At 41.9% G+C, this 13,173-nt stretch overlaps 1 protein-coding gene across 1 annotated transcript in view; it reads right to left on the bottom strand.

The window, feature by feature from the left end:
- CNTNAP5 (contactin associated protein family member 5) overlaps positions 1-13,173 on the bottom strand; it is a 463,918-nt gene that overhangs the window by 51,364 nt on the left and 399,381 nt on the right. The window contains exon 19 of the mRNA XM_077320572.1: positions 10,670-10,894. Coding sequence (XP_077176687.1) covers positions 10,670-10,894 — 225 coding nt within the window. The remainder of the gene's footprint in view (positions 1-10,669; positions 10,895-13,173) is intronic.

Raw genomic sequence — 13,173 nt, 5'->3', positions numbered from 1 at the left:
TAGGTTGAAATTCTTGGAACTGTTTTCCTCTTTTACATTGTGTGGATCTAGTTATGACTTGTTGGGTGGTACATTTATGTACATATCAACACAGTGAGCTATTACCATTGACTATATTGCTGTTATTGCTGAGCTACTTCCTAGAGTGCTTCTATTCAGTGTATTAGAAACTTCACTCAGACCGTTTATGCACTGAGAACTTCACTGCCCCAGCTCCCGTGCAGGAGCAAAAATCTGGGGCAGATGAAGAGCACCGGGCCAAATGCTCCCCGTGTGGGTGCAGGAAGAGGTGGGGCTACCTGCTATGACTAAAACTCCAGCCTGCAGCCCAGCATGAAACCTCCAGTGCATAAATGGTCTCATAACCTTTTAAGGCTATCCATTAGTTGTCATAAGGATATATTCTTACTCCCTAACTTAATGGGAAAGGACAGTAATAGCCATAGGAAATCTAAATGGTCTTATCATCTCCAGACACTAGTTAAATGAAATTGAAGAGTAAGGAAGGGTTATCCTGTGCTAAGGCCCTGTTAAAACCTGGTTGTGATGTTATAGGACTTTATGAAAATCTAGTCAAATGCTTTAAATCCCTGTTTATACATAAGATATACAAAAGAAGCTCACAAAACCAATCCCTTCTTTTGAGCATGCTTGGTTTGATGGAGAATGTAAACCCCCTCCCTGCTGAAATGAATTAGAACTGCTATAAAGGTCAAAGGCTTCACTAATCCAGTCAAGGAGGGATAAAATTTAATACACAGTACTTTTAAAAGAAAAGAAACAAGAACACTCTGTTGCTGGAACAACTTGTGGGAGGTAGTCATCCACAAAAATGAAACACCCTTTTGGGGCCTGATATCATTGAGCACTATGAATCTTTCTCTTTGTACAGGAACATCCATTTAAGGCAGGTACTTGGTACTTGGCAGGTACTTGGTACTTGGTACGATAATCACACAAAAATCCTTGGAAATGATATAGGAAATGAAGCAACCCAAGTCTTTCCTGAATCATCTACAGTCTGGACCCCTATGTCAGGAGGCAAGATCAAGTCATGAATAATATCACTTACTTCGAGTAAATCACCTGGAGAGGACTTGATCCCTCCCAAGAGTTATAAAGTGTCAACCATAGGCCTAGTGGAAGAGTGTCATTTTACAGGCCCTCTATGTTGAATAAAATATTTTGTTAGTTTTGTATTTCAAAATCTCTCAATGCCATTTTCAGTGGGTTAAGGGGGCTCCCATTCCTTCCTTCATGTTCCTGGGCTAAGCCAGTAGTAAAATAACACATTAGGGTGGGACAGCCAGAGTTCTTTAGGAAAGAAGAAAACAGACCACTAGGGCTGCTCAGTCAAAGATGGAAAGAAAAATGGAGGGAAAATCTTACCTCTGAGGGAGGGAAGTGGATAGGGCTACTAGTCTAAATAACATTATCCCTAGCTATAGTCAATTTATAATCTTAGTATAATCATTGGAACTGGTTCTAACTGATACAAAATTTGCAGAAAAGAAAAGAGGTAAATTACATGGATGGATATGTTAATTAAAATTAGGATTATCAACTGATTAAAAGTTTTAAAGGTGATTAATTATCAAGTTTTCAATGAATTAATAAAATTGAGACAGATTAAAGTTGTTAATCATTTGAATTAATTTCAGAAGATTTCTGAACCAGCAGCAAATACCATTTTTGGAGGGAAATATACTTTACAATTTACAGTAAAAAAAACTAATAGTCATGGTGAAAAATAAATGCCACTGGTATTCATCTAGCTCAACATTGTTTACTCTGATAACAGTTCTCGAAGCCCTGAAAGGTTTCAACTATCACCTGTTAACTGAGCTCCTTAAATTTACGATGCCAAAAACTGAACCTGATGTCTGATGCATGCAAAGCAGGTGGTCCATTAATCTATGAGTCATCTATAATGTACTCACATACTATCAACTGGTAGTGTCCAAAAATAAAAGTGTGGTCTTAACTTGAAAGCCAATCAACTACTCCCCCCCCCCCCCATGCACACCCATACACTAAAGGTGCTATCTGAAGCAGAATTATTTGGGCTTGAGGTGGGTGGAACTGTACTGAGCGAGGTACTGTTACCTATCCATAAAATATTGCAGCCCCTGGAATTCAGACTGAGACCTTGAAACCTACTGCAATAAGCAAATAATGCCATCCTATGCTGAGATTACTTCACTGGGCCTACACTGGAGTAACTCTGCAGAGTCAGGCATGGCCAGTTCACTTGCCTCAGACATCATCTGTATGTGTATAAAAATTGGGGTGGGTTCATTAACTTATTCAACACTATAGCTCTATTTAAACCATCTTGACAAACAACTTCATAGAACAACCTTGCAGATTCTAATTGTTTTATTTAAATATGTGACAGAAAGAGAAATGCATAAACAGGGACTCTTTTTGTGGATCCTTGAATTTAGATTTTCTATCTGATTGGAGTTATATGCCACATTATGCCTCCAATAAGTATGGGTATAACCTATTTTATTTTAATTTCTGTATCATTTCTGTCTCATAATTGTAATTAAGGCAATCACCAAATTATGGTTCTGGGAGCTTTATTACAGTCATGGGTTGCTTTGTCATCCTGTCTATGGTTTTGTGTAGCTCAGCATGCATGCAAGACACAAAATAAGCTTAAGCTATGTCTCACTGCCAAGTTCTTAACCAGCAAATTTCAGAGAAGTACTAGCAGCTTATTTTGCAGATGTTCTCATTACATATAGATTTAGGAAGTGCACTGCAATATCTGCAAACCAAGGTTGAATAATTGACACTATATATCCTGATTGTTGCAGGGAATTTAATCTCTGATATCCTACAAAAATGTTGAATACATTTTCTATGAGGATAGGATCTGACATAGATGTGACTTTGTTGGGCCAGGTCATATGTGCCATAAAACATAATGCCAGGTACTGGAGAAGCAAACTTTAGAAAGGACAGGAATTGGTAAGCACTGAGTTAGTATGTCCTGCCTGCAAGGGCCTGTTGGCTGGGGAAGTTTCAGAGAAAAACCCACATGGACGGTCAGGAAAGCCAGTTGTGCAGCACTGGACAGGCACTCATGTGGTGCTTGGAGGGAGACAAACCTCTTCTCCAGACTGCTCTAACCACCAATGCTGTGACCCTGAGCCCCAGGGTAAAAATGCAAAGCAGATGTTGCAACCTCCCCCCTTGTCCAAAGCCACCATAGAAGGTGACTGGGAAGACAGGTTGAACTAACCCCCACTTAAAGAATTGGGGGAGGTGGCCCTGAGTCCAAATCCACATGCATGGCAGGATGCAGGCCAAGTAAAACCCAATAAGCTAGAGAAGACAGTGTGACAATGGCTTACTCTGGCTAAGGCTGGCAGGCAGTCCATGGTGGGGCAAAGCCAGAGATTGTTGACAAGATGCACCACCCCTATATCAGGAGCACCTCCAGCGTGCAGGCACTGTGTACACAAGGCAGTGTAGGTGGCAAAGGCGCTAGACACCCAACAACCAATATACCCATAGAGAATTTGTACTCCCATGAGGTGGCAGCCACCTACAGCTGAAGGACGCTGGGTGGTCTATAGGAGACAGAGGCCCGGCTGCCAAATCACATGCTTGATAGCTGAACTAGGCCCCTGATGTATGGAAATAATTGTTGAAGAAAGCTGCCCCCCAATGGGCCAAAGCACAGCCAATTCTTGGGGAGGGGTGCAAATAAGATGGACAATGATGTGACCTTGAGACTCTAAAACCTGAGTATGAATTTGCCTTTAGACTCAGTTTTGCTTATGGAGATCCAAATGTTCATTATTGAAGAACTGGGGTATGGGTGTATGTAAATGGTTATGTGTAGATACATAGACAGAGCTTCTTGTGAAGCAGAGTGGTAAGGCAGCAGACATGCAGTCTGAAAGCTCTGTCCATGAGGCTGGGAGTTCAATCCCAGCAGCCAGCTCAAGGTTGTCTCAGCCTTCCATCCTTCCGAGGTCGGTAAAATGAGTACCCAGCTTGCTGGGGGGTAAACGGTAATGACTGGGGAAGGCACTGGCAAACCACCCCGTATTGAGTCTGCCAAGAAAATGCTAGAGGGCGTCACCCCAAGGGTCAGAAATGACTCGGTGCTTGCACAGGGGACACGTTTACCTTTTAGATATATAGAGAGATGGATAGATGAATGGATGATACTCATCCAGTAAGACCTTGGCAGTTTATCCTAATATTCTATGAATATCCATTTAATATTACATTTGTATCCCACTCTTCCCCCCAAAGGTGCAGAGCACAACATACCAAGATACAGGCTTCTTAAAATTCTACCAAAAATTTAAAATAAACAAATAATTAAATTTTAATAACTTAGTCTCTATACTGTGCTTGATGAAGCTTTCTTACTGTAAAAGAGAGAAGGTTATCTGAAATAGTTTATTTCTCAGGTGGGAATTAACCAGATGGACTTAGGCATTTCTTAATGGAACAACCATTTATATACTCTTTGAAATACTGGATCTAAAAAGATTATCTGGGCCTCCCATTGTTCATCACAAAAGTTGTATCAATTGCTGTGGAAGAAATAAAGCTCCCCTAGACGGTTTGCAGTTGGTGCAAACTTAAATGGACTTCGAGTAATGGTAGAGGACAAGAAGGCCAGGAGGATCATTGTCCATGGGGTCACGATGGGTCGGACACGACTTCGCACCTAACAACAACAGCAAGACAATCCCTTCTCCAAAGAGTTTACTCAGCAATCATGGAATAATGCAGCCTCAGTATCTGTTCATGTATTTAACATCCATGATGGTGAAAAGAGCTACCAATTTGCAGCTGACTTATAGCAACCCAATAGGGTTTTTAAAGCCATTCAGGAGTGGCTTTCTATCACCTCCCTATGTGGAACGTCCCTGGACTTTACTGGTGGTCTCACATCCAAGTACTACTACTAACCAGGGGCAATCCTCCTTAGCTTCTGAAATCTGACAAGATCAGGCTAGCCTATGCCATCCGGGTCAAGACAAACTTCCATATAACAAGTCAAGGTGGTTTACAAATAGTTTTATGGCAACTCTTCTTTTAGACAAGCCATTAACAGTGAGAATGTCAGACCAGGATCTGGGAGAGCCACGTTTGGATCTCCAGTCCGACAGGGAAGTTTGCTGGGTGACTTTGAACTGGTTGCAGTCTAGTTCATAACATTGTTGTGAAGATAAAATGGAGGAGAGAACTATAGAAACTGCTTTGGATCTGCATTAGGAAGAAACATGAGATAAATGAAGAGAATGAAATAAAAATGAATAAACAACTTTAACAGCCATCAAATTGTACTTGAAGGCACTCCACAAGTCTAACTACACCAAGGCATATAGCGCTAACACAGCATTGGAGAACTATACTTTCATTCTAAAGTTCATTCTCATTCCTACTTAAAGTTTGAAAATACAATCACTGTTTAGACTATCAACTAGGAAGTACTGAATTATGGAAAACTGTGGTTCTTCTAGAACAGGATAGCTGTCCAAGACAGGTAAGAAGGAGATATTCATCCACGATCGGCGCCCTGAGCCTTTTCCTAAGCTTCCAGAGAAGTATGGAATCGCCGAGGGTTGGACACGACTAAACGGATGACATCATCATCATACAGAATAACCAGCAGGACAACTGAGGAATAGCTGTAGTGGCAAGCTACAATATCCGATATAGGTAATCCATGCCGAAGGTATATATCCATATTTTGAAACAGTGATTGATGATGGAAAAGCTCAGATGAAGGACCTGATTTCTACACATAAAGAGGCATCTGCATCTTTGTTGAACTTGATTAGCATGTGCAGGACATTTATTTCTTTTCTGGCTGGGAGGGTCCCCTTAACCAATACAGAAACAAATGCCTTGCACATGCCGCTCAAGAAAAGCATATGGAGGGGGTGTGGGTGCTCCACTTTCACTAGAAAGCCCCAAGAAGTGACTTGACAAGCCATCTATGCACTGCAATCCATGATACTTAGATCTTTTGCTGGATTATTAATGAGTGGCCACACTTTGTCATCACATCACCATGTAAGGGTGAGCAAGAGTTAAGGAGAAAAAACGTAATTAGAGGTGTTGATTGAAGAGGGAAAGAAAACATTTGTGAGGTAATTAATAATTCTGTGTACTCCTTATGCACTATTAGAGGATGCACAGAGAGCTTTTTGCCATGATTTATCAGGGGTGGGAGGAGGGCAGTTATTGTGTTAGTTCTCAATCATGTCCTGTTGGATATGGCTAGTTATTATCAGTGCCATTCTGTATGAACTATGCTCTGCAAATCACCAAGCCCTGGTGTTGCAATGGCCCTTTATCCTCTGGATATTTTAAAACGAATGACCTCTTTCTCCCAGAACAGCTGGCTGAGAAACATGCTCCTTAATTAGCTGACCATTCCCTAGTGACTCCTGATGTATAAATTTACTCTTCAGATGGAGTAGTAGGTACCGTTATAGAATAATGTGGACTATCTTCTGGGACTGTTAACTGTTGGTGGGATTTACTCAGAAATGACAGTAAAAATACACTGCCTGTTTTATTTTGTGGCCCCAGTGATAGAATTAAAACAAACAAACCAAAACAGGACTGATTCATTTATGTTGTTGCAGGGGGAAACATTGATGGACAATGAATATTTTTTCACTTACCATGAATTTCCCTCCTTAGTAGGGCAGTATTCACTAGGAGGCAATCAGGTTGGCTAGTCTTTTCTGGTAACTCCAGAAGGGAGAAGTGACTTCCTCCTTCACAAATTTATTGCATGGATAAAATGGAGGAGTAGAGAATGATGTAAGTTGTTTAGAGTCCTTGGAGGGGGGATTGGGGTACAGATGTAGTAACTAAATGAAGAAACTGATGACATATTTCTTTTAAAAAATTAATCAGGAGAACTACAAAATGATCAACAGGCACACTGTCCTTCTCCCACACGTTCAAGTAAAATGTGTTTGTTTTATACAATGCATAGAAACGAAGTACTTCAAAGATGTGCTATACAGCACTCTGCAATACTTGCCAAAGGCTGCTGTTTGGTAACATGAAGACAAATGATCTGCCATATCCAATCTACTGCATGGGGTGCATACGTGGATGTGTGTGTGGGGGGAGATGAACAGTTTCTGACAGTCCTCAGCAGCCTACAGCTAATAAAGTAGCATAGAGGCCTAGCTGGAGCTCAGAGTTAACTGGGTTTTATCCCAGATGGCATATGGGCAGGGCTGCCAGGATGCAGTGCACAGATTAGTTTCAAAGTGCTTGCATTGCCTTCTTCTCTCTCTCTAATCCAATCAGGTTTTTTTGGCTACTGAGTTTGGGCTTCTTATGCATCTCTTGGTGCATCACTACCCTGCAGAGATCTAAATGAGGGAAGAGATCCATGAATTCAGCTAATAAAGAAGGCAACTTAAAGCTCCATATCAACTGGAAAACAGATAATGTATTTGCCAAACAAGGTCTTTGGCTGAGTGTTGGCTGGTTATTAGTGCCCACAATACATATGACTCAGAGGTTCAGAATTAGAGATGTTCCAAAAGTTTGATGCACATTTTCTCTAGACACATTTTCCACAACGGCACACTTAAATCCACAGCTATTTTCAATGTTAGATACTGCTAACATTAAAAAAAAAACAATATTGCAAGAGCTGCACCCTGGATATAAGGAATCTGGGAAATCCTAATCTTCAATTACTAAAAATTGAGTAATGTAACAATTACCTATTGGTGGGTCAGTGATAGCGGGAACAGCTACAATACTCTTTTTTTAACTTATCGTTCCTATTCCCTTCTTCTGTTGGAGTACCTAGAATACAGTAATTAGAACTTCCTTGACACAAGGAAAGAAGTACCTTCCTAGAAATTCTGAGTCCAGCAGCAACTGAAGGTCATCATTATAAAGAATAATGAAATAATCATAGTTAATTCCTATCCAGTCCCCTGCACCAAAAAGACCAACTCCAGGCATAACACTCCTGGTTGTTTAGTTTTGAGATTGTAGGGCTAAATTAGATAAGGTGATGGAGTTACATGTTCAGAGCTTGTACAGCTTTTCTTCTTTGAAGATGACAGTAGTGCATGGATTGTGGATGAGTAATAAAAAAATCAGTTTGCATCTTTTTATTGACCTGAAACAGACCTGTGGACCTGCCATTAGCCCTCTTTGGGCAAAACCACAAGCTTGGAGCAGACAATAAGGAGCCGGGCAGAGATGTGGTGCTAGGTATGCCAATCCCCATGTGGGACGTGAGAATTCCCTGGTTTTCGAGCTCATCTTCAGGTGAAAGAGATCAGTTCCCCCGGAGACAATGGCTGTTTGAAGGGTGGACTCCATAGCACTACACTCCTTTGAGGTCTTCCCCGATCTCAAATCCCACCCATTGCCAACTCCACACCCAAAGTCTCCAGGTATTTCCCAGCCCAGAGCTGGCAACCCTATGTGTAGCCAATGAATGATAGTTCTCTTCATCAACCCTACCATGGCCAGACTGATGAGGAAGAGCACAGCAGTGCCTGGCTTCATACTGTGCCAGCTGGGGCATAGCATGTCTAAAAACTTGCTAACTCATGGGGAATATGTCTGGCAAGGCAGAAAATACTGGCACCTCCCTTCTCTCCTGTTAACTCTTTGTATATATAGCAGCTGAGCTGGCATGGCCCTTTTCCACAGTTATATTGTTTTCCTTCCAACCTGCCCTTTCTAATCATGTAGCTTGACTCCAAAATACCAATGAAACACGGCAACTGATCAGTTTGTTAATTGAACATAATAACACATTGTTTAACTCAACAAAACTTGTAGTTTTCATGACACACTACAAGCTTCTGCAGCTATCCCACAGGAGCTCATCATACCTTTCATTATCATCTTTATCACTACTGTAGACATTATTATTCATAGCTCACTTTGTGTCATATTAGCAAGTATAAACTGGAAACATGAGGAAAAAACAGCACATCAGAAGGCTATTTTTACATTAACTTCAGCTTCCATAAGACCGTTTATGCACTGGAGGTTTCATGCCGGGCTGCAGACTGGAGTTTTAGTCATGGCAGGTTGCCCCACCTCTTCCTGCACCCACATGGAGGAACACTTGGCCTGGTGTACCTCATCCACCCCCGATTTGTGTTCTTGCATGGAAGCTGGGTAAGTAAAGTACCCAGTGCATAAACGGTCTAAGACTAACAAAAACGGTGTACAGATAAAACGGATGGAGTCACGAGGAAATGACAGACATTTAGGGAGGAAATGTTGACGATGCAACTTCTATCATAATACTGACACTAAGAGTGAGTACAAAATAGCTTTAAAGACAAGCTGAATTTAATATCTGCAGCACAGGTTAAATACACTGGATGCTACTGATTTAAATGACCCAATTACTGATTTAAAAAAGACCTTGCATGACTTCTGCAAGTTTCCCAAACAAAGTTCTCATGAATGGTTAACTAAAAAAAACAACAACCCAAAATCACAACTGATTTTAGTACAATAATACAACAAAGCAATATATTTTGTTATATTAGTACACTAGTCCCATGATCAATTCATGGCTGAGAATACATATACAAACTCCATACTAATTTCACTGATACAGTTGAGAGACTTCTCCAAGGTTTCTTCAAAGGTGGGTGGAAGCTTGTCTGTTTGGTCATTATTATGTTTTACCCTTTGTACTATGGATGCAATCAGATTTGAACATTGCTGCAGTGACTGCTGAATGTACAGAGTGGTGGAAGCCACAGGTGAGGAAATTATACCTTTGCGTGTTGGAGGGGATATTATACGCACATGCAAAGGTACTCTTTGAAGAGTCTATGATATTTAATAGCTCCACAGAGTTCTTGGCGATACCTTATGTCATGGGGTGGCACAAGGAAAACTCCATAAAATAGAGAAGTTTTACATATGGTAATGATATATAATAATTTTAAAATATGTTGCTAATGTGATCCTCAAGAACCGTGAAAGGTAGCTTTTAGGGCCAAATGACGCATTGTGTTTCCTTACAAGTTGAAAATAGGCTCCCAACAATGATGTTCCAAAGATGGAGATATAACTACCCCCCCAAAAAAAATCTGACCATTTTGATGCGGGAAAATGGTGGGTGGGCAGGAAGCCACTCCTTCTCATCCCAAGCCCACTCAGGCTTTTGGGGCCTTTATCCCCACAGGTGCTGTATGACTTCAGGGAAAGCATGTTAGTTCACACATTTTTTTGAAATAATGTGCCCTTAGAAATGTGATGATTGGGGGTGGGGGGAACCCTGTGAACTCATTCACTCACATACTCCAGCTGAGTGTTGCGCAGTTGGATATTTCACCAACCATCCTGTCCTGCAGAGAAATGGCTGTCAGCTGAACAAATTGGTAGGGAAATAATAACATACAACTTAGCTGAGTAAAAATCAAAACAGTATTCTACTGCAGCAATGTGATTATTCAAGAAATGACATGTCTATATGGCAGTGAATGCAAACTCCAGGCCTGAAAAATAAAACCAATCAAACAACTAATGCTTATGACAGACAGTGGCTGTGCTCTTATGAGCTAAGTGTTACCTCTCACTTGAATCCAGCATTGCGCTCTCAGGCACTTCTAAGTGAAGTGCAAAGTCACAGTTCCTTTAGCAGTTTATCGGTACTTACCATTCTTGGAGAGAATCACAGCCAAATAGTCATGAATGGAAGAGTTGATGTAAAAGAGGAGACTGGGAGCATAGGCTGTCAGGAAAGTAAAGGCAATGCTTTCCTTGGCTATAGAGGTGTCTGCATAAATGGCAGAGGATGAAGAGCTTGCATTTTTGGTCACAGGATAAGGCTCCTGAAAATGATAAGTAATGGAGGTGCCAGCTTCAAAAACTGCGGAGACTTCTACAATTCAAAGAAAGAGTAAGATGTGTCACAGAACAGGCTGGTTTTTGCTTGTTTTTTGTTTGTTTGTTTGTTTTGTTTTTTAACAAAGACAAGATCTCTGCGCTTAGTAGTAGCAACAGTAATATAAACATTTGGGAAGTCTGAAATACAAAGACTTGCAGCTTCAGGAGCTTCAAACTTCAAACTCCAACTACAGGGGCTGAACTTCTGTTGCTTCATGTCCTGACCCTGAGCTGTCCTTTCTTTTCTCACCCCCTTTTCTTCTCACAGTTTTTTCCCCCAGTTGGTGGGACACTGTCACTGATGGTGGCATCTTTTAATTTTTTTAACTACAAATCTCTCTCTTTCGGGTTCTTTCCTTCTGTTCCTCCATTCAGGTGCTTACTGTATTGCAAGAGCTGCATCCTGGGTGTGAGCAGTGCTGGAAATCCAAATCCAAATGGATTAAAACATAAATCCAATGTACTATCTGGACCCAGGCTCACTAGAAAAGTTCTTCTTTCCTTGTGTCAAGAATGTTCCAGTTATAATACTCTAGGCAACTCAACAAAGAATAAGCAGCAACATTTTCAAATATTTAAATAGATATAAAATATCCACTGAAAATTAAACATCACACAATGGAATTGTCCTCCATTAAGTACCCTGTGGCAGGCCTTGCCATGATCAATGCATTCCAGATTTCAAAGTAGCCATCAATGTGATGGATTTCAACCAATGGTCATTTTTAGGACTTTCTTCAACTAACTTTTTATCTAAAGAACTAGGGGCAAAGCCCATTGTATCCAAGAATACAACGGGCGCTAGAGCTTGGCAGTGGGAAGAGGAAGGGGAGGAGTTGTCCAGTCTGTAAGGCCCTCAGTCTCCCATGCGTTGCTCTTGGAAAGGCCTCCTTCCCTCCTTCAGGGCCTGTCAGAGGTTCCTTCGCAGAAGGCCTGAAGGGGGGGAGGGGGAGGGGGGCACTCTGCAGCCTCCTGCCAGCTCTGTCAAGGTTCTGAGGCAATTTACAGTTGGACATGGCAGTTAGGACAGCCTTGGGGTGAAAAGGGCTGGCACAGCCTGTCCAAGCCTCTGTTCTCATCCCCCTTGGCAGCCCTGATGACCTCCTCTCCCTGCGGTGGTCAGGAGCAGACTGGCAGCCAGACTGGGCTGGGTGAATGGAATTTTGGTCTGTCCTGGTGTGGGGCCAATAGGAAAGCGCTTCACGCGCCTCCCCTTTGGCTGCTTGGCCCTGGATGGACACTTGGAGGGCCCAATCAGGAGCCGCTTTGTGGCTCCTGATTGGGCCCTCTGAGTTTTTATCCTGGACAGGGCCCGCCCTAACTCCTCCCCAGGTGGCCTTACCCTTTTATTTAATCCATTCCGCAGGAGTGGTTAAAGATATGCTCTCTTCTGTCCCTTTTTATATTCAACCAATATTTGTTGAGAAATGGCTAAAAGGCCATGACAGTCCTCAGGGCAGGTAAAGGGCAGAAGAGGGGGCAGGGTGGAAACCACATGCATACGAAAGCTGAGTTCTAGTAAAACAGGCAACAGCTGTTATTGATGATAGCCACTGGAGCATTGCTGGGAGCTTCTGGTGTTCCGCAGGGCCTGCAAAATGGAGTTCTTCCACCAGGTCTATGGTTAAGGCTGGTGCGCTAAGGAAAATCTGTATGACCCCCCTTTCAGGATAGAGCTATGTGTGTGGCGGCCACAGTTTTAATCTTTCCCCTCTTCCCTCTTCCTACTATGAGATTGTATCGGGGGGGGGGCATGGGATTGAGTTAGTATGGAATTTGGTGTTTTTTTTCCGCCATATCTTATTTCACTTTTTTCTTTTGTATTGTATTTTATGCCTGAGGTTCTAAGGAAAATTTTATTGGGGGTTTTATACACACTTTGTAACCCACTGTGAGACATTTGGGAGTGGCAGACAAGAAAATAAATAAATAAATAAATAAATAAATAAATAAATAAATAAATAAATAAATAAATAAATAAATAAATAAACAAATGAACGAACAGGTGCAGCATAGGGCACGGATCCAGGAATCTGGCGACCCACCAGTCAGCTAATGAAACTCTTTCCCAACACACTTGCTAGACATAGCAGTGAAACAGCAAGATCAATGGTCCCACATGGATGCATGGTTCCCTTGAAATCTGTGAGTAGAGCCAAGAAACAGCCCCTGAGATGGGCAAGTTGCTACCTGGCCCCACCCCCAAGAACTCTTAAGGGAGTCCCCACCCAGGGAGGTAGGCATGAATGCACAGCCTCCGCCACAAATTGATTC

Source organism: Paroedura picta, chromosome 2 (assembly GCF_049243985.1).
Source record: "Paroedura picta isolate Pp20150507F chromosome 2, Ppicta_v3.0, whole genome shotgun sequence".
Lineage (NCBI taxonomy): Eukaryota > Metazoa > Chordata > Lepidosauria > Squamata > Gekkonidae > Paroedura > Paroedura picta.
The sequence above is the reverse complement of the archived record's forward strand: the minus strand, read 5'-3'. Positions and strand labels throughout refer to the sequence as shown.